Source organism: Diadema antillarum, unplaced genomic scaffold, assembly GCF_040938485.1.
Source record: "Diadema antillarum isolate AM-2024a unplaced genomic scaffold, OU_Dant_1.0 scf00000163, whole genome shotgun sequence".
In the NCBI taxonomy this organism is placed as follows: domain Eukaryota; kingdom Metazoa; phylum Echinodermata; class Echinoidea; order Diadematoida; family Diadematidae; genus Diadema; species Diadema antillarum.
Genome location: NW_027271052.1, coordinates 143493 through 166685, shown reverse-complemented (window position 1 = coordinate 166685; position 23193 = coordinate 143493). Strand labels below are relative to the sequence as shown.

The 23193-nt window shown below is 39.2% G+C and overlaps 1 protein-coding gene across 1 annotated transcript; it reads left to right on the top strand.

The window, feature by feature from the left end:
* Nucleotides 1–544: 544 nt before the first annotated feature.
* On the top strand, nt 545–23193 carry LOC139722289 (uncharacterized). The gene is made up of 4 exons (XM_071633597.1): nt 545–890; nt 18122–18435; nt 19213–19582; nt 21749–23193. Exons 1-4 carry the CDS (start codon nt 756–758, stop codon nt 22082–22084), a joined length of 1155 nt encoding a protein of 384 aa, XP_071489698.1. The 5' UTR covers nt 545–755; the 3' UTR covers nt 22085–23193.

Genomic DNA, 23193 nt, shown 5'->3' with positions numbered 1-23193 from the left:
CCCTCTGAGCAGAATATCCGCCTGTCCTAAGAGAGACAACAATATGAAAACTTGGTGAACATTATCAATCATTCTGATTTCTTTCCCATGATTTGACGTGGACGTTTTCACGTGAAAGTTTGAACTCTGCTGAATATTTCAGTTTAGACAAAGATTGATGAACACAACAATTAAGCCGGATAACCTGCAAGTGAATGACCTATTTGTCAAAAGGTCATCGCACTCCAAATCATCGTGGCGCACATTGATACTTTGTTTCCGTCACAATAGTGTCTCTTTGATCTCGACAGAGAATTCCGGACAGAACAGGTGCTAATAATGTTGAAGAATTTGGGGCGGATCAGTGGGAGATTATTCAATGCTGCAAATTGGCAACACACACACGACTCGCTTCCCCACCCTCGAAATCAAGTCGGATCGCTGGCGGATATAAAAACCTACAGCCCAGCTGTGTTTATGACAGCAGGACGCTGCATGCTTCGAGTGAAAGCGCATCCGAAAACCTCTACGTATGTTCATCCTCTGTTAGCATTGCTCTTTATCCTTCGCCATACCAGTTGAGTGACTCACATAACGGGGCGATACGGCTTGTAGATTTTCATGACCAAGTACCTCCTCGGTTAGACTGGCGATTCTTTCTCCAAATCGTTATTTGATAGATCTCAAATTTGACGTGCAGATTGGAAGGAGATTATTCACTGAATTTCATGCCATTGTGAGCTGCGAGGAAGAACCAAAATTAATTTTCTCTCATCATGTTCGAGTCAGCGTCTGATGCGTTCTTCCCTCTCTTTGAGTGGAATACATACACAGTCGTGTCGGCTGCAGTGCTGGGTTTGATTCTCTACGATCTGTACTGCAGAGGCGCAGCTACTCTCTACGGACACACGGTGAGTAGAATCAGATTCTTGTCATCATCTGCCTTGATCATGATGTGCACATTGTACAGGGTCCAATTTGGGGGACAATACTTAAACTTGAAGGCATGTAGCGTAGCGTATCATCAGGGTCGCTTGATTTGCTATAATTTACCGCTTTGAATAATATTTCACATAGGACCTAAATCATCCATCTAGATGTTGACATAAATATTCCATATCTAATGGGGTTCAGTAACTAGCTACCATGAATACATATTTCATATAGTGAGAGTTTAGCTGTATAGTGTATGGTATGATATGAAAGTCTTGAGAATGCCATGAAAAAAAGCAGAAACTTGTTAGTTGGGCCATTGTACCTCCATGAAATATTAAACATCCTTTTACCACTGAGCTAAGCTCACAAACAAACGGAACTCATCTTCATGATATAGGATATGTGGAGCTAAGTCCTTTTGCAGATGAAGAGAGAAGAACTTCGAGAGAAGGGGAATGTGAGATCACAGATGAAAAGGAGAAAGAAGGAATGAAAATTTTGGCTGTAATTATGGGACTGTCATAAAGCAGATGCAAAAGAGTAAACACATAAAAGCGCAAGTTTTTCTTTTTGTGGCAGTTAAAATGGCATTTAAAAAAGTTTTTCTTGTTTATGATATTGTTTTGACCCTGGCTATACAAGCAGACAGGGACAGGCAGACTGGTACTTGATAGAATATGTGTACTTGTCTGTATAGCGATGTTTACTGTCTGTTTTTGTGCGATTCTCATTAAATAAACGTGTGATCATGTGAGGGTGCCTTCACCGCCTTAGTATCTCAAATCGTATCTCTCCTGTATACACCCATGGAGCTATGCTGTAGCTCCATGATACGCCAAAGCGTAGATCCTGTGATATTAGGAGACAGTTCTGCTGGTGTCACAGGCCATACACCGGCTTCTACCCCTGTATGATTAGACTGATAATAGATGGAAGTTGTTGAGAAGATATGAAAGATTTACTTATCAAACAAAAAGATCAGATAATGATAGAGAGATAATCAAAACATATATATATGGCTGGTCAGGTCATCAGATGTTTCAAATCAAACTGTATCAAACATACATTGTACAAATTTCCTTCGCATTGATAACAGATCAGAGCCGTCTCGGGTTCTTCTTAAGGTTTGCCTAACATAGCAGCAATTATTGCATGCAAATCAGATTCAACCCATTCGAAATGAGTTGAACATATAAAATCTCACTCCAGTATCACAGTCACTGACAGCGTAGATTTCATAATGTGGGTTTGATGTGTTACTATAATAACTATATCTTTATATGCGATCGACGGTTAGAATACAACATCATTTTATACGACAACGAGAGAACAAGGAAGCGGCATCTCTCGGTGAAGGTGACCGTCTCGTAGTGAAAGCGAGGAAAAATACAGCTGAGGGCAGACTGTTATTCAGCTGGACAAACATGATAGTCAAACGATCTACTTCCGACTTGGGAAACGTTTCGATTTTGTTTTTAAAAACAACTCAGTGCACACAGGAAATAAAGTGGTAGAATTATGGAGGAGGAAAGCCAAGGGTAAGAAGGGAATATTATGTGTGCGCTGCCTATACATTAAGTAGCTTGCTTCTGTGTGTGTGGGGGGGGGGGGGGTGTATGATCTTCACGTTGTCAAGCTTTTTTCGTTTATCAATGCGATGGACAGAGTGAATGTCGTTCAGATCATGGAGCCATAGTTCCATGTTCAGATCAAGTAAAGCCTACCTCAGTCTTTGTTCAGACTGATTGAAGCGATGAAACAGGCGTGGTCCTTATATCGAGATCCTTCATGTCCTTTGTGTTTGATTGTGGAGCGTATACAAGGTTTGGTGCCGGTCCAGAAATTCTTTTATGAATGGACATTGACTTCAGCCTGATCGTTCCATTCTAGTCCAAGTCCTCTCAGTATAAGTACGTTAGGCCCTACAAATTACAAAACATAGCAAGCACACCAAGCTCACGTTCACTCATCCAGGGGCGGGTCCAATAATTCCGTAAAGAGGGGGCGCCTTTACAAAATTGGAGGGGAGGGGTGCACGCACCCCCTCCTCATTTTTTTTCTTTTTAATTCTTTTGTTTAAAATGGGGGCGCTCCCGATGCGTTCCCCTTGATCCGCCACTACTCATCTGATAAACTGTGTGTTTTTTTCATTGATCAGCCCCCTTTTTTTCCTTGCCACACCTACTAAGCACTGGGACAAAGATTAAGCATTTTTGAACGGAAATCTACCCCTGGGTTGGTGTGTGTATGTGTGTGGAGGGGGGGGGGGGGTGAAACGTCTTCTGACAGTGCGTCTATCAGTAGGCCTGCGCCAATCAATGTCGCTTCCTACCGATTCTGCTTTGAATACAATCTAAAAATCAAATACACAGAATTTTTGGCGATTCAAAATTCAGAAAGTTATGGAAAATATATTAAACTTCCCAATATTTCAATGGAATCCCTTTGCCCTGATATGAAGTCGCCATTACGAGGGTATACTTACAACACAGAATTAACCCGTTGGAAGGCTACAACATGTGATTTTTACTTCACTCCCAAGAAATCGGGAATTATTTATGTGTTATCTTTCAAACTTATGAAAAATCAGCTCGAAGGGGAATTATGTAGGAAAGATACAAACAACTTTTCATCACAGCTGACGGGTACACATAGCCCATCAAAATCTCAGTCAGTACGCCAGACACATAACTTTTATTCCGTGGGCCATCAAGAATCTTTATTGTTTGAATAAAGATATAACTGGAGTTTGTACAGCTAGGTCATCAACAATTCGAATTGTCTCTCCATCTTCATAAACACATTGGTTCCCAACTTATATTGCTGCCTGTCTAACTTGGTGATGGGCATATTTAGGGTTCGACAGATCAATGGTATATAAGTCCCAACAAGTTAAAAATGACAATGTTGCTTGTAAATGGGTCAATGATTACCCTAAATGATAATGATAAACAGCAACGTAATACCTTTGAAAATATTCTAGTTGAGGATATAGCTCGGAAGGTCTCTGTTCGCGGATGCACGTTTAAACGGATATCCGGGGGGGGGGGGGTTACATTTATTTGTTTACAAGAATTTTCAAAGGTGGACTGAACTTTATTTTATATACAGGTGCTGGGATAACAGACGATGAAGCTGAAATTGTGAATAGTTGTTTATATATATTTTATATACGGTAGTTTGCTTTGATTTCATTTTGTGTATATCGAAACTCGAAAATGAATAAACAAGAGAATGCACAGCTCTACTGTAACAATGAATTCAGCTTTATAGACAAAATTTACTGTGAGTTCCCGGTACAATTTATAAAGGAGAATAAAAAAAGATTTTTCTTTTTAATAGCAACCCAGGGAGCTTCAATCCTTCATTGTCCTATATAGCATTAGCAACAAGAACTAGAGCAAAGTGGATCAGAAAATCGGGCACTGCACAGGTTCCACGAAAGATCCACAAAAGTTCATAAAAAAAACAGGTGCAACAACTTTTGATTACTCGCATTCAACCCGAATGGAGCACCAAATCTTTATCGAACGCACTACGAAACACTCAGGTTCACCTGTTCTATTGGATTCCAGTTTTGATGCGTTAGTTGCAAGATTTGGCCAAGCTTTGTGATTATTGATAACATTCTCTATTGAAAATGTATGCAAACAATGATTAAGTAGTGAACTATTCTATTCTATAATGGATACTTAAGAACCCGAGCATCAGGTGCATCAATTTGAATGAGGTATACTAGGCTGCGTTCACATAGAAGTATACTATTCGGGTATAATCGGTGCGCGTTTTCGAGGGCACGCGAATAGCTTGAATCGAACGATAGGATTTCCTCACACCGGTTCACATAGGAGTGCACGATTAGAAAATGCCGAATAGCATAGAATAGTATAGCATAGTGGGAATCGCGCTTGTTCCATTTTCGAGCAGCGTATACCATCTTTCGTTTATGAAATGATGAAAATTTAGGTCTGGATTTGCCCTTTTAGCAAAAATAAGCCTGTACATTTGTAGACTGACATTCTGACGCAGCGTAGAAATTGCTATTGCTGGGATGATTTTGTAGGAGGGAGAAGTAGGGAGTTGATTGTGCGGCGTGATGGTGTACTGGGTCGACTTGACAGCGCATAGGGAATAGCGAGTACGAATAGCGAATACTGAATACCGAATACCGTATACTTCTATGTGAACGCAGCCTAATGAGCTCAAATCTAGAGTAAACAACGCGTGGCGCGCGCGTGCCGTGACATAAAGCACTGATAAGTACGTGTCTCTTATCGATATGATTACGTAATCAGCCCCGCGTTATATACCTGCCACATTCGATGCATCTAATAATACCTAGATATTAATTGAGTTCGATAGACTTGGTGTAATGTAATCACTGTGCAAAGCGATGAGCAGCTTCCAAAACAGGGAGTTATAGAAGTGCGATCTGTGAATAAAATATGATAATGTGACAACAATCTTATGACATCACTATGATATTGGTTCCTAATAAACGTTATGAACACAGACTGTACTAACGTTTATAATGAGAGTATTCGTATTGATTGAGGTAGTAGTGGTATAGTAGTAATATTATTATCATCGTAATCAAGCTCATGCACTTCACTTTTTCCAAGAGCAGCATTTTGAGTTAATTTAATAATTTAGTAAGCATGCACTCTTCTAGAGCGCCATTCATTATTTCCCCGCGATCATGAAAGCAGTGGTGAGAAAAGTAAAAACGCGCATGTTTTCTTGCAGCATTACTGATTAACAAATTGCCCCTCATTGAAACTCTGGAGTGAGAATATTATTCGTTAAGTTGAACGCACATGTTGTGTATTGTTGCATTCAAATGCCACGTATCATGGCTCTTCACGCTTAATCCTAGTGAAATTACTTTAGTAGCGAGTGTAGGATAAATCATACTTCGAAATGATAAATGCTGCTGCCATAGATGTAGAGATTACTTATTAATATTACATACTTATATTTTTTTAGTCCGCTTAGTGCCAGCTTGGTTGGAACTCTTCGCATAATAATATTATTCGCATTGTATAGGTAGCAGCCCGTGCTGTATACGAACAACATAATAGATGTTTCAATGTAATATGATTATATTCCACTTATGACATGCAGATGCTGTTAATATTTGGCAAGATCCGGAGAATCGTCGACCAGTATATTATCATGGCACTGTCTTTGAAATTTAAACGAATACCTGTAGCAAGACTGTAGGACATGTTGTATCACGGTCATACGAAACACCAGAAGTATGGTTTATTGTTTTACAAATTCAAGGTTTCTGGAGGGTTATTAAAAATTGAATTGAATTGATTTGATTTACGTGACAGCTGTAGGAAGTAGAGAATGCTTGTAGTTATAGGAAGGGAGTGTCGACCCGTTGAAGACTAGTCCCAAGTTATATACTCTGACAGGTGTCTATGGAAAATGCGTGTTATACTACATGTGTATTTACAGTAATATTGTCCTCAACGGGTTAAGGTCCTTCGACGGGCCGTGCAATGAGGATAGAGTGCCATGTGTAGGACCTTTACGTATTGAGAGGCACAACCGCTGCAGCCAGGGGACTCATACTGTATTTCCATGTATATCTATGACGCAAACGACGTGAGGACATTAACCCCGAGAGTGCTTTGTTGTACCACTGAGCTCGTGGATGAGACCTGGGGGGCATTTCATGAAGCGTTTTGTCAGATATTTCGTCTGACAAACTGTTAAAAACTACTGAAATCCTTGCATCCGATTGGCTGAGAGCAAATTTGTCCGACAAAGTTGTCGGACAAAATGTTTCATGAAATGCCCCCCAGGTGATTCTGTGAAGCAAGCTGCTGAAGAGCAAATGGAAACAATGATCCCCCTCTCTCGTTTAGATCATGTTCCTTTGACAAAAGCTTTTACTAGTTTTAGGCAAGAGATCTTACGATATCGCCATTTATCAAGCAGTACAAAATAGTTATACTTTCCTCTCTTGAGCCTCCTGGACCATTGCCATCGATTATCAACGAAATGCAGGTATATGAAATGTTTTTGATGTGTCGTTTTTATATAAAAGCATATTATCCACAGCTGTGAGAATAGTGACACAGGTCCAAGTTGGCAGTTATATATGATCTGGTTTAGATCAACCCCTGTTGGGTTACCCAAGAAAGTACTTCCAACGATCGCTGCCAACATTCCCAGGTTAACCCCATGCCCCTGACGTGCCTGGTCAGCTCTTTGCATGGTTAAACTTGCTATTCAAATGGTTAGTCATACTGTTTAAATGCTTAGACTTGCCGATTATCCCTCCGCGTGCCAAATTAATTTCTTGCCAAAGACAAGTGTGTGAAATTTGTACACATTTGACACGTTGGCATAGAAAAGGTTTTATGGTAATAGACCAGGTGTTTTTATGGTTCCAATGAGTTACATTATCGATCATATAAGGACGTTCTTCTCTTACCTCCCTGAATAGACAACCAAACTTACTTATAGGATCAATGCCGTTGTCAAACCACTTGAAGAAAACATGAAGCTACCCAAACAATATGACCTTTATCTCCACCTGTAGTTATCATCTATCCCGCTTGTATACACAAATTCACATTATTACACAATGTCATATAACTTAGTATGCTCCAGCTTTGGATGAATCGGACCGAGTGAACCGCCATCGTGTTGAACGAATCGTGAGACAAATGTTTTTTTTTTCTTCTTCATCTTCGTCTTCTTCTTCTTCTTCTTCTTCTTCTTCATCATCATCATCATCATCATCATCATCATAACCATCATCATCATCTTTGGATGTATCGGACCGAGTGAACCGCCATCGTGTTGAACGAGTCGTGAGACAAATATCTTCTTCTTCTTCTTCTTCTTCTTCTTCTTCTTCTTCTTCTTCATCATCATCATCATCATCATCATCATCATCTTCATCATCATCATCATCATCATCATAACCACCATCATCATCCTCTTCTTAATTTTCTTCCTTCTGTAAATGTAATACATTCAGCCATGGTGCTAGTTGTTTCTAGTTGTAGTTCCATGTTTCAACTTTGCTCATTGAGATTACTGAGTGTTATTCAGCGCCCGTTATATGCATTCAAGTATTGACTGGACATGGATAGACAAGCATATCTTAATTATAAATGATATTTTTTGATTATTGAAATATACAGACAAATTATTATGATTATTCTCACCCCGTGGGGGTACCCATGACAACCAAAGCTTGTAATTTCTAGGAATAAATTCTCACTGAAAAGGAGAGTGATATGGATGAAGAAACAACCATACATGTAAATTCTCAAGAATACTCCAAAATCTGTGAGAAGGTAACAAAAATCATATCTCTATGGGGGATTCAGCCACCGTGTGCTCTTTCTACATCAGTGCTTCTCTTCAGGTAAATTTGGAACATCCGTTATCTTCTTCGGTTTCCGGATAACACACTTTGTGAAACTCGTGTGACAAGTGCCCCACTGAGAAGCGTGGGAACTGTCCGGCTGCTCGGTTTCCTGTTCGGATATCTGTAAAACAGTGTCAGAAACCGATGAACAATATCGATGCGGTTATCGGGGATGAAAGGCCGTACGTAGCGTTACTATATCGTAAAACTGTAATCTTAGTTTCGAGACAATTAAATGATATCATGCTATGGATAGTATCACTGGTTTGACATCGGAAAATCGTAAGTCTTCATTGTAGATCCGACCAATACATCCGATTTTCCAATACATATGTACCAAATTCTATTCGTTATGTCTTTTCAGCATATTGTAGCCTATCAGCTGGTCTTAGAAGTAGATTATGAAGGAATATAACGTTCAGAACTTGTACTCTAGCGCCTTGCATTCTGTGTTTTGATGTACAGGTAAATCCTATATCCTTTGACGTACGTATGCGGGCAATGACCGTAATTCAAAACGCGTGGGAAAATATAGATGCTGTTTATTTTGTAAACACAAGCATTTGGAGAGACGAAATTTACCTCTGCCATATCATATAGGCCTACCATACTATTCTTTTCTATTCATTGAGGAGGGAGAACCCACCTACCTGCTCTGATTATTTTCCCGGGATTGAAATAAATTCTTTACGTCTGAATGGGCTCGTTCAATCAAACGCTTCGAGCCAATTTAGAACCGTGTATTTTCCCATAGATCACTCACTCCAGGAACGAGAACAAAATTCGTAATACAATCAATGTATTCGAGACAGATTTCAAGCTCGTTGACTGTGACATTATATGCAAAATTGAATTTTGTTGCGAGTTGGGGGGACCAAATCACACTGAGTATGACAGTATGTTGTCTTATGCGACAGTATATCTAATTCTGATTGAAATATCATGATCTTATACTGCTATGTAAAGAGAATTCCTTGACAACTTTTTTTTTTTTTTTTGCAAAAGAAAAATCAGTCCACAATGAAAATAAAAAATATTCTATATCTAATGTAGGGTTTGATGTTTCTCGTGGCATAGTGTGATTTAACCACAAACTTCATTAAAACATTTAGTGACTATTTCCATCACGGTGACTTGTAAGAAATCATGTTTTGCGGCAGTTTCAGCCTTTATTCTATTGTTAATGATAAGCTTCAAACGGCATTTCTCGTGTACAAAGTAACCGTTAAATGTATCACGCAGGCAGAATTATTTGCCTACCCTGTCAAGCTGATTTCCACTGCGCCATATTGTTAAGATGTGTATGATCAAAGAGCTGCGTTAATGTTTGCTTATCTTATCCGCGGACTACCAGTATGATTTAGCGAGGCTAACCAGGGTCGCATGATACACTTGTCGCGCTGATGTGAGTAGCGTCAAAACAATCAGTTTGTAGATGGCCGCTTGGTAATCAGATACTAGTATCGTACTTAATGTTTACTACTCATGTTGCCATTAATCGCGAATCGATAATTGTCATAGGTACAGAACTAATTTCCTATTGTGGTCCCGTTTTAGCCAGGGTTGTCGTTCCTATTTAAGGAAAGGCCTTGTTAGAGAATGTTACTGTTGATGCGTAAATAATGTTCATATCAATCCGACGATGCACTGGACATTGATAATGATCATGATAATGATCATGATAATGATCATGATAATGATCATGATAATGATCATGATAATGATCATGATAATGATCATGATAGTGATCGTGATTACGAACTATCATTATCAAAACACATGACATCTTGTTGGCTTCTCCATTCCCTGTACAAATACAGTATCGTATGAAACAGACGATAAATCTCTCGAAGTGTATGAATATGATGTGTTTATCATCTCTATTCATAGCGTCACTTTTGCAACTACGTCATACTTGTCACTGGTTCACGGCGCATATAACCGTCGAGAGAGACATTTGTATATCTCTTGGCTAGAATAATATTAAGGGCATCGTATGTTACCGAATCTGAACGTCATGGGTGAGTGTAAAATTGAGTGTAATGAAGACATGGGCCAGATTGAAATGTGTTGGTGCAAGTAACACTGCTTTGTTATTGAATGAGTTGGAGATTGGGGCTAGGCTTTGGTATATTCAAGTGTACACTGCAAAAAGTCCGGTGTTAAAAAGTGAACACCGAGCTGGTGTTAAATTTTCGGTGCTCATTTATGGTGTTAAATTAACACCTCCGGGTGTCATTTCCAAATATAAAACTGTTTTTTGAAGAGTTTCTTACACTGTAAAAAATGCGACATGCGACATGTTTATGAACTAAACACAGTGTTAAAAATCTAAACACTTTGTTTAACATCTAAACACCCGGTGTGTATAGCACGTGTAAAGTACTGAGAGTTAAAGTGTTTAGCTTGGAGTGTTTAGTTGGAGTGTTTATTCTGGTCACGTTATGTTAATCTCAATATGTCCATATATATATGGAGAAGTGTTGGAAATGGTGTGTAAATTGCAATTTCTAGTTTCCTTTTATCACGAGAAAGTGGAAACTGTTACGACATCAAGATGCACTATGAAATAATTCATGTTTTAAGCCTTTCATGGAAATGCCTAATCAATTAGGAAAAAGGATAACCTAAAAATATGTAATACAACTGTAATAAATTTATATTTTGGTTTCGCATGTACAGTCTTATATTTTAACTGCTAGAAAAAAATGGGAGTTGCCTTTGTTAATGATTTCGTTCATGGTTTAGGGCATTACCCAAATGTTTGTTGGTTAGGCCTAAACACTTCTACTGTCAGGATAAACAGACGCGTTTACATTTAGAACGCCTCGTAAACACGTTCTAAACACCGCACATGTTTAACATAAACACTTATACTCGTACTCTACAAGTCAGCAGCGCATGTGACATGACGGCCGCGGCCACAACGCACGCAGTGGTGCCCTGTGCGTGCGCTTCTAGCGCCCACTCGTGCTATGCATGATTATGACCATAATCAATGCACAATTGGCGGGAAAGGAGATGTGCGCGCGCGTACGTACCTGTACGGATGGATCTGTCTGATTGGCTGGCTGGTGCTGCGATTGCATGCCCCAGCAGCGTGATGTGCGTAGGCCTACACAGTACGTGCGCATTTGTTCTAGGTTTGGTCGTCCACACACTGCACATACGACTCGATCAATCGACTGCACTGCTGACTGAGCTGCATGCACTGCATAAAGGAGCGGATCTAGCTAAGATGGCGTCGAAGGGATAAAGTTCTAGCCTGGCCGGCCTGCATGAAAGCGGTGAGTCTGCTAAGTCTGCTAAGTCGGTGAATAACAAGATTGATTGCAAAATCGCCCTCGTTTAATGTAAAACTGTTGTAGGCGTGGAAATAAGCTACGCCCTTAAAGATTTTGCTCGTTTGTTTTAGTTTTCTATTTCTAAATCTAACGACTAAGTTACGTTAGAACAGGGAACGCTCTAACTGTAACGTGTTAGTGTTGTTAACGTTACAATATCTAGGCCTACACTCTGCAAATTACCGGTACCGTAGTTATGGATAAACTCGGCCTAGCGGGTAAACTCACTGTATCTACCTTAATTTTACGAAGTTATGAAGTATCTTTCATGTGAATGACGATGGGTTAGTGACTATATTTTGAGTGAAATTCAGTTTTATTCCCTGTAAATTCTTCACTCAACAGGTGGTGAAAATTGAATGTAAAGCCCATTAGGATGTCTTGGAAGGGGATGGCGATGGCACCAAAGTGGGTGACGATGATGTCCTGACGTGTACTGTATAAATCCTGCAAGACATTACCTCTGCTGGCAGAGAACGAGGCATGGTGTAGTCAGCAGAGTAAATCGACTGGGGATAGTACATCTCTGTATACTGCCCATGTGGAAATTGGAAATCAAGTAAGTACTCAAAATTGCAGAGCCAAATCAATGAATATTATGTACTTAAAGGACAAGTTCACCTTCATAAACATAAGGATTGAGAGAATGTAGCAATATTAGTAGAACACATCATTGAAAGTTTGAGGAAAATCAGACAATCCGTTCAAAAGTTATGAATTTTTGAAGTTTTTGTGCAGTACCCGCAGGATGAGAAGACTACTGCAGTGTATGAATAACTCAGATGTCACATGCGTACAACAATATAAGGAAAATATAAAGAGAATTTCACAAAATTCCATCTTTTGAAACAAGTACACATTCCCCTGACTCGTTACCGATAAATGTTATGGGTAATATTATTCCCCCTGCCTTTAGAAAGAGGCAAGTCAATTGCTCTTTTATTATGCAAAAAAAAAAAAGTGAAAATATGTTGAATTTTCTTTTATATTTTCTTTATACTGTTGTCCGCATATGACTCACAAGCTGTAGTGGTCTCCTCATCCAGCGGTTCCAACACAAAAATTAAAAAAATTCATAACTTTTGCATCGATTGTCCAATTTTCCTCAAACTTTCACTGATGTGTTCTAATATTGTTGCATTTTCTCAATCCTTATGTTTATGAAGGTGAACTTGTCCTTTAAAGGGCATGTAAATGAGTTTCTATAAAATGCAGATTTTAGATGCTTTAAGTTCTTCTATTTGTGTGTGTGTGTGTGTGTGTGTTTTTTTTTTTTTTGGGGGGGGGATTACCTACTCCCGACTCCCGAATTCAATCCATTAGCTAAAATAAACATGGAAAATTTATTTATTGCAAATATTGTTGAAAGTGTAAGTTACAGATGTGAAAATCTTCACCCAAGAGACAAAGGATACAGTATGGTCGTAACTCTGCTTGATAATGATGATGAATAAGAAAGAAGAAACAACAACAAAAAAAAATACTTGAATTATTTCCAGAAAATTCAGCAAAGTAAGTAAAAACTGACGCAAGACACTATGTGCTAATGTGATGAAGGGATTCTGTCATTCCTTTTAACTTGAACTTGCTTATGGATTCAGTCAACTTCTTTGCTATCCATTCATTTTCAGAATCTATGGTAGCAGTTAAGTCCATTGTATTGCAAAGCCAACTGACTTGTTTTCCTTGTGTAATCATTTCTTTTTACCAGCACCAGTACGTCATGGAAGAATTGATCGGGGATCACGCCAAACCTGTCTGGATTAGAATGAAAGATGCATGCGCTTACTTCTATACAACCCGTCTAAAAGTGCAAACATCTGAGGATTACAAGGACATCGCAAGATATACTGATATACAGTATATCTATAGGCCTACATGCCATATGAAGGAAATGAACCATGGATAATGATTTTGAATGTTAATAATCTTTTTTCCCGCTAGCCATGTGATGTCTCACATCGTCATGATGCACTACAGACCTATTAGGAAGCATCCCACCTGTTAGAGCAACCTTTCTATTGTTTTTTTTTTTCTTCACTGACAGTGTGCATCTAAACCTGTATACTAGAATAAAGTAAATCATATGGGGGTTGATAGGGTTTGAATGCGCTGGGGCTTCAGTTCTCCGTGTGCGTGTATGCGTGTATTACATAATGATGAACCTCTAAAGAAATATGAAGGTAGGGGGCCTATATAATTCGAAGAGGAATTCAATGCTTATTTGATGAAAATTGGTTTTGAAATGGCAGGGATATCCAAAACAAAGCGATTCTATTGTCCTCTGTGCTTACGATAATGGTCACCTGTATTCTTATTGCTCATAGATATGTGTAATTGTCTTATTTTAACAGCTGGTACGTAAAATTGTAATGTTATCTATTATGTAAAGACACTTGCTCGAAATCGTTTTGCACTACTAAGAAAAACAGTTTTATTCACTTCATTTTATTCATCAACCAATATCCTTGTAATTCACTGTTAAGATATTACTCAAGAACTTTGTTCGATTGGCTTTCTAATATATTCTTGTGCAAAAAGGAATATAAAAATCAAAACAAATCAAATCAAAATATCAGCCATTTCATTTTTTTTCCCTCAGGTGCTTCAAATACAATCAGCAGATATTGGACGCAAATAAAAAGCCAGTAGTTGCATTTGTTTGGAATTCTGTGCAATTTTCTTGTAGACCTGATAGGAAATGCAGCATTCGGTAGTTAATATTTTCTTTCTGAGATATTCTTGAAATCGGTCACATGGAGAGAGGTATCAGAAATGTAGTACAACATGCATGGAGAATAGGGGGGAGTCTTGCAACTGACTGACAAATTGACAAGGGAGGAGTCTTGCTGATCACATCGCGTGTTCATGACAGCCTTGCATACCCTCCCGCCTCCAGTTGCAATGCATTATTTTTTCTTTGTTCATTTATTATCCTCTTGTCTTTACCAAAAATTCTGCTGTGTCGAGATTGAAAGTAGCCCTCCATACCATGATTATGTGGAGTATGATGAGACTGATTAGACTCTAATAGACTATTCATGTATACCCATAGAGTTTGACTTCTTTCTCCAAGGTTCTAGCAAGGTAGAAGTTTTTTTCTCACTCACCTTTTGAAAACCACTAACATTCTAAGATTTTTCTCGAAATAGCAAAAGTGAAAAATCAATACAGTACTGTTAGCCTACATGTACTTTCAGTGAACGTCGCAGTGAAAAGAACAATATCATGTATGTATTTAAGTTCCATTATTGGTACTGATCAGGGAGTGCAGATGTTCAGCACAGGCTAAATACAGTGAAAACATTATTTTTTTTAATTTATTTATTTATTTATTATTATTATTATTATTATTATTATTTTTTTTTTTTTTGGGGGGGGGGGTCTCTTTATGATGAGTGCATCATCTACACTCCCTGATCAGTACCAATACGACCATAGTGTTGTGCATGGTATAATTTGCCGTGAGCCTAATTTGGTTCGGGTACACCCCAAAGCACTTTGTCAATAATTGATGCAATCTTCGAGGTCGGCATCGATTTGTTCACAGACTGCAGTTATGTTCCTGGAGGTGTTACATACATGTCAAGCTTCCGAAGCGTTGAGTTGCAATTCACAATCAACAAGTTTATTCGTTTGTTTTACAATACTAAGAATTAGTTCTGAATACAGTAGAAAGACGGCAAGTCTTGAAAGTAGGCTAAGAATTACATGTGACTGAAAAGTAATTGTTAAATGCAATATTTTTTTTTCTCCAAAATGAGTTATGTGTCATTTCCTGCAAATACAAACTTTACTGTGTGTATAGGAGAGAATTCCATTTACGTCTTCGTGTACAGGCCAGTGACTCCCAGGTATCTTGCATTTAACTCGGTATTGTGTCGTATAGCAATAACATGGCAATATTTAAAGGGGAAAATCCAGTCCAAATACAAGTTAGTCTGATAAGAAAGAATAAAATATTAAGAGTCCATTGGTAAAATTTTGATCGAAATCGGATGTAAAATAAGGAAGTTATGACATTTTGAAGTTTCGCTAATTTTTGAGGAAACAGTTCTTGAATGGTTGATATGAATATGCAAATGGCAACGTGGGCATGTCATTCCCTCACAACTTACTTAATTTCAAGTTTTTCATTCAAACGCAATTATTCCCGAGGCTCAAGTCCTGATATATCTAATTGATCACTTTTCTGAAGTTATTCAACCAGCAATACCATAATGTTTCACATTTCATTAACATAAACATTGAATTTCATCATTTTTGGGGGGGTACGCGATCAACGGAAAATTGTGAGGTTATGGCATGGTCAACTCGCTCATTTGCATATTCATATCCACTTTTAACTGCTTTGCAGAAATTAGCAAATCTTCACAATTTGATAACTTCCTTATTTTTCGTCCGATTTCATTCATTTTTTTACTGTTAAACTGGTAAGGTTTTACTCTTTTTTTATCAGACTTGTTTATTGGACTCGATTTCCCCTTTAAAGGATTTTAACTTATTATTCATCAGATATTGCCCACGCTTTGACTGATGTTTTGATAACTTGCATTCAGAGAATTGCCTTTAACTCTTGTAGCCAAAATGTTTGTGAAAGCTAACCCAGGTCTTCCCTGGTATTATGCGATGTAAGTGTGCTGATGATTTGGTACATACTGGGTAAATTCTATATAATGTTATGCGTTTATCTTATTCCATGCAAAAAAAAGTGGAAACAATCCACTTTACATTAATAAATACATGGAAATTAACATGCATGATGATATGTCTCATTTAAACACGTAGAAATTAGCATGTATGAATGTATGATGTGTAAACATGTCTCATATAAACACGTGGAAATTACCATGTATGATGTGTAAACATGTCTCATATAAACACTCAGCATGTATAAGGTGTAAACATGTATCATATAAACACTGAGAAATTGCGATGTTTAATACGTAAACATGTCACATGTTTAGTGTATGCAATTTTGTGATCGATCTAAAAAATCAGACATGTGTTCTGAGAATAAACACTAAAATGGCAAATAAACATGTCGCAGTGTTTTTAATCTGTCACAGCGAATAAACATGTCGCAGTGTTTACATTGTAAACAGTGCGTCATGTTTATTTTTTGGTTCAGTGTTTAGATCTTAAACATTGTGGGTGATTATGTGACTGTGCGGTGTTTAGTATTTAAACACTGTGAGTGATTACGGTGTAAACGTTTGGTGTTTAGGCTATAAACACAGCAGGTGTTTAGTTTTTAAACATCAGAACCGTTTAAAACATAAACATGTGTGTGTGATAAACACCTAGGGTGTGCTGAAAATAAACACAGCATGTGTTTAGTTCATAAACATGTTTAATATATAAACACGTCGCAGTGTTTTTAAACTGTCACAGAAAAGTGTTTAGTTAGGTGTTTAGAAACTAAACAAATTTTTTACAGTGTAGTAACTGCACTTCTTGTTGATTTTTTATTTAAACAAGACGATCAAGAATTGTACATTTAAATACTAGATTTTTGAAAAAATGTGAAAATAAATTTACACCGCAGTAACACCAGCTGGTGTGGTCTCTTATTGAAGCTGGACGGGTGTTAAACCATTGATATTAACACCAACAAATATCAAATCAACACCATGTGGTGTCATTTTTGAATTAACACCCGTACAGTGTCAAAATATCACCAGGTACAGTGTCAAATTAACACCACGAAGTGTCAGGTGAACACTTTTCAACACCATCACAGTGCATTTTCTACACCTGTGGGTGTGGTCCTCCATTAACACTTGATAGGTGTTAAATTTAACACCCATGGTGTTAAATCTAACACCGATGTTTTTACAGTGTATCAGTGAATGACAATCAAGAGTTTGTAATTGTACGTGTGCCGTAAAATCAAGGGCTAGGTTGTTACATGGGAATCGGGGAACAAACTAATGTTGTGTAGAAACTGGGGCTGGGTCAATGTGTGGGTTTTATGCACTCGGAGACTTGTGGCTGAGATGAAAGTATATCGGACACAGATCAGTTAAAAGTGTGACTGCACTTTTAAGGTATTGGAGACTAGCGTCAGACTGAAGAAGGCGAAACCCACGAGAATGAGGAAGTTTGGTATGGATTCGGGTGCCGTTAGTTATCCTTAAGGTTAATTAATCCGAAGGTTCGTTATTTGGAAACACACAAATTCCGTATACCTAGCGGTCCGTTAATCCGAAAATGGAAAAGGGCTCGGTAATCCATAAAGACTGTGCGTACTAAAAAACCTTTGGAATAACGAACATTATTTCATTTTCGAATTGACGAGCCTTCGGAATAACGAACCTCCGAAGTAACGAATTGCAACCAGCAATTCGAGGTGAGCTTATTTCTTTTAAACTTGTTTGTTTGAGATCCATATTCCGAAGGAAAGTTTGGACTTTTTTTAACCAAGAATGTAAAACTATCTTCTATTCCTTGTGATTTTCAGGGGCCTCGAGCTCGTCTTTCATCGTCATCATCCGACGTCTTCGATGTCCTTGGTGACATAGACAGTTTTTCGCTGATCGAGCTCAACACCACTGTCATCTCGGATAACTTGGAGCTAAAGACCAACGATGACTTGCTGCAGGACGAAAGTCTCTTCGAAGGAGACGTCGCCTTTGGTAGCTCGTCATCATCTTCTCCCGACGATGACGGAAGATACAGTGACCCTTCGGAGAGGCCGGTGGTGGTCATGTTCACCTGGCTGTTGGCTAAACCACGTCACGTGAACAAATACGTCGAGCTCTACACTCGCAAAGGGTGGGTTTCACCAGAGATATCTAAATTACATGTATTTATATTATTTATTCGGCTTTCAATAACAAATATCAACATGACATAATACAAAATCAGAACATACAATGAAGAATTATGGGTGCGCCAGATTGGGCAGCCCGGGTCTTGAAATATTTGATATCTCAAGTCTGTTCGGTGTGTCAGACACTGCAAGAATTATTATGTTTGAGCGTATAGGTGTATGATTTCAGAAAGATCTGTACGTTGACATGAATGTGAATGTAGCATGACAATGATTAAGCGAATCAGTGCAGAAAGTTTGATGTTTTTCTTGACTACGTGATTATCGTCATGTGACGCAACTTTTCTTACTTGATATCTAATTATATATACCGTCAAAGGTTTGTATCACAACAGCCAACTTGACCGACTTATATTAGAATCTATACATAACGATCTGGCTTCGCTGTTGGTCCCAATCCCTAGCATCAAGATTCCGTCAGTGGATATTACGATACGGATATTCATTCTGAAAAGAAGGTTGAAGTCATGACATGTCGTTGTCACATTATTTGGCAAATTGAAAGAGCTGTACATAAATTCACTTTGATAAAAGTATAAGTAGATGTAGGCAATGTATAATATACATGTATTTCAAACGAGGGATGACATTCTATAATAAATTATCATTTACTGATGTTTTGTTTTATGGATATTGATCTTTCCATAAATATGACGATATGATTTGGATCGAATTTGGAAGTTATGAAAACTCTATCTTCTTTCGTAAAATTTCCACAGCTTCGATGTCCTAGTTGTCAAGACACGACCTATCGACATCGCATGGCCGGCCAACGCCAAGCAGATCGCCCGCGAGATCCTCGATTACGTCACAGATGGCGACAAGCGACCGCTGCTCATCCACGCCTTCTCCGTCAGCAGCCACGTCTACGCCGAGATGCTCGACCTCGCTGATGCCGAGGACCGCTACTCGTCCGTCCGATACCGCATCGTCGGCCAGGTGTTGGACAGCTGCGTGCTGTCCCGAGATAGCTACGAGGGCATCTACTCCCAGGCTTCCACCAACTCGTTCACGCAGTTCGTCATCAAGCGCATCGCAGAGACCTACTTCTGGCTAACCAACAAGTACACAATGGACAGCATCATCAAGGTATGTTTCCATGGTAACAGGCAACGCCCTTGTAAGATTTCAGATAGGATGCCACTACCGACTGCAGATCACATATCAACCAAGCTGTTTATTTGTTACTTTTAATTATTTTCTTCTTTATTGAGGAAGCGTCACGTACGTCGTTCCGCTTATACACTCGTGAATTCTGGGTCATTTCAGTTCATGCCAAGGTCACAAAATTGTCCATTCTGAAGAGAATGCCATGGATGATAGTCGGCATTGGTTGACATCCTGTCTAGACCAAAACTTTGTTGTTAGATTTTGGTTATGTGACCAGACTGAGAGTGAAAGTTAGCCGGGCTACCAATTTGACGCAGGTCATGGAAACAATTGATACTCCATCAGTATTCCTTATTGTGACATACATTAGGTAGAGAAATACAAGAGTTATAGGAGTCTGTGCGAGTGATGAATTCTGTAATGTATTGTGCAGATGAAACAATGTTCGTGCGACAGTGTCAGAGTAAGATAATCTGATATTTGCTTTGCTGAAATGTGTATGACATCTGACTCTGCAGCTTAAAAAACTAGACGTGTATTTTATGATCAAACTGAAGTTTCAACGCAAAAGGAATTCGATCTCATGTGACGACCGAGCGGATTTCATAGCATAATTACTTGTGATTTTTCAGACTTAACTTTGAATGTTTCATGCAACAGACGAAGACCGCTAATGTTGGACACGAAACAGATATCCTTGTGATAAAATCAAGTAAAATGGGCATGCCACAGGGAACTTTATTGTTTTTTCATGTGTAGCTACAAATTAACATATTTTCGCACTCCAAGATATCTTAGAAGGATGGAACGACATCGTTTTCCATCTGCGATGTCGGTTGAGAATATGATAAGAAATATACCGTTTTCCTTCCATTTCGTTCTAATTGTGACATACTTTGGTAAAAAAGTAATGTTTTTTAAAGAGACGATGGCTTCGTCATTAGCCTTCATATTGGATGGCTCGGAAGTCAGTGATGAGTGCATGCTGTTTTCGTACCCTACTGTTTTCCTGTAGTCGTGTAGTGTCACAAGCTGAATCTGTGCAACTGTTCTGGCGCTCATCCAAAAATAATATTGGAAATCCGCTGTTCACCTGCCAAATCATAAATATTGGTAAACGGGAGTAGTCTCTGAGAACAGTCGTTCTTTTACATTATCATAAACAGTTGAAAACAGAATGTTGGCAAGGTTTTGGCGTGGCAAAGTGATGGTAAAGACAGCAGGGTAGGCCTATACTGAACATCGAAGGTGCATTTGTAAAGTTGACAGTAGAGGGGTGGTGTAATCTCTGTTGGGTAAGCAACAATAAAAAACGTGAACGTCACGAATGAACTGTTTGGTCAGAGTTCATTTCACCCATCGCTTTTGTGAACCCAGCATTCTGTGTATTAAGTCTATGAAGGTTCCCATCTAGAAGACGAAGGGTTAAGTCAGTTATGTGTTCAGAGTTCAAAACGTGCAGATTAATAGCACGCTGGTTTTTATCATGATACTAATATCAGTAGTTTGTTCCTTCTCGACATTCAACATATTTGATAAACTACGAAATCGACATTCGTACAAACATAGTCAGTACTCCTGTCAGTTTAAACTACTCGTGCAGTTTGCAGTGAAAGTCTCTTTCTGTGAATTGGTCTCTTGTCAGACGGATTTACTTGCGACCATGAAATTGATGCAATCATTATTGCAACACGAAAAAAAAAAACTAGAACGGAAAAGCGCCACTCCTGTCGACTTTTCCTGCTGTTTATTGCTAAAAAGTTTTTACCATCAAAAACATTAGTTAGATACGGATGTTTGGTTTTGTTTTTAAAACGTTTGAAGGTGTCAAGTGCATTTTCATAACGTTGCAGAGCCCAAAGGGCAATACAGCAAACACATCAGCCTTGAATACTAGTAAAACTCGGTATAATCACACGTTTGAATCCTGTGTATGATCCATGGGAAGCTGATCTGACCCTAGCCTTTTGTCAAGGCCCTCTCGCTGTAAGATGGCTGTAACCGGCAACCGCAACAGCGCCCATTCCGCTGGGCTCCCTTCACCATACAGCGAGAGGGTCTTGACAAAAGCCTAATCTGACCTTGGCTGCTGACACTAAAACTACTTCTCTCTTCCCCTATTTCTCTCCCATCCTTGAACCCCAGGTCAACGAACTTTTTACTGGCAGACCGGTCAAAGCTCCTGCTCTGATCCTCTTTTCCCGAGATGACCACATCGCTACGGCCAAGGAGAATGATGAGTTGGTCCACCAGTGGCGCAAACACCTGGAGAACGACCTCTACGTCAAGTGTTGGCAAAGCTCCCCGCATGTCGGCCACCTTCAGAAACATCGCGATGAATACGAGGAGTCGGTCTATGGGTTCATCGGCAAGCTAAAGCCGCTGAACAGGCGGCTTCTCACTCTGGAGAAGCCCATTCCACCGGGGGCGTCGCTGCCGCAGGAAGCTCCCAAGGAGGCGGAGCTGAAGAAAAGCGAGTGAGCTCACCGACCGTGATGTCCCCAGTTTGATCAAACCGAGGACTAGAAGTGATTGCTGATTGGTTGAAAAAAGTGAGGCACAGCCCTTGGGCACTTGTGTATCTTGCCGCACGACATAACACGCGGTGTCTCTTTATTAGTTATCACGGAGACTGGTTTCTGAGATCATCATTGTATTAAATTGGTTCACATGGTTACTTAGTGTTGCTATGGTAATTGTGACCCTTTGTAAAAACCCATCTATTTTAGGGTGGTCTGTTCCGCTGAACTCATGAAAATACAATGTAGTGCCATGTCTCCTGAGTCACTGTAAACCTACGCGCTGACGCAATACTCATGTTGTCATAAAAATTTGTTTCAGCAATCGCAACAGCGCCCCTTCGTGGAAAACTCTTCGTGCAGACATACGATAGTGTCTAATTAATCAAAGTAGTCGTATATAACATACCATATCATCGCAGTTTGTGTGCAAGTAGCAGCGACCTACATATCATTATGACTATTTATAGAACGACGATGGAAAGACAGGGTATCAGTCTACGTCAAATCAGAGGAAAATTATGAAAATAGTAATCATTTTCTGAGAGCTTGTTTAAAGCAGCATAACTGGCCGTCGACAGTAGTTTGTCCCCGATCACTGTGAAGGGAGAGGAATAGAGATGGATGATAAGTTTGCTGGTGCAAACTGGTGTTGCATCATTTTGTTGACATTGATCTGTTCCCTGACGACATCCCCTGTACTAAAACTAGCTTGGAAATCTCTGTTTTACTGATAAGCTCAGTCTGAAATGATTGCTTTATCCGTCAACAGAGGGCAGCATACATTGTCAAATTTTATTTCCTCCGTGTCAACAAAAGAGGGGCAAATGTGGGAGGGTATGTGTGTGTTCGGGGGGGGGGGGGAGGCAATGAAAACACGTCTAACTTGAAAAAAAAAAACGGACCATTTTATGACTCGGGGTTTTGTTAAGATTTCCCACGCAGTGAATTTGTCAACGTGTTTTTCTAAGCTTTACAGGAAACCCCCCGGTAAAATGGGACTTTCCGAACATGGAGATTCCAAACAGTTATTCTGATATTCTAAATGCCATGTAACATCACATTGACCCA

Bases quoted from the DNA above. Each gene is read 5' to 3' on its own strand.
- LOC139722289 (XM_071633597.1), top strand. From the start codon at position 756: ATGTTCGAGTCAGCGTCTGATGCGTTCTTCCCTCTCTTTGAGTGGAAT. The intron at 18,436-19,212 runs GTGGGTTTCACC...AAATTTCCACAG, and splicing joins GAGCTCTACACTCGCAAAGG to CTTCGATGTCCTAGTTGTCA. The intron at 19,583-21,748 runs GTATGTTTCCAT...CTTGAACCCCAG, and splicing joins CAATGGACAGCATCATCAAG to GTCAACGAACTTTTTACTGG.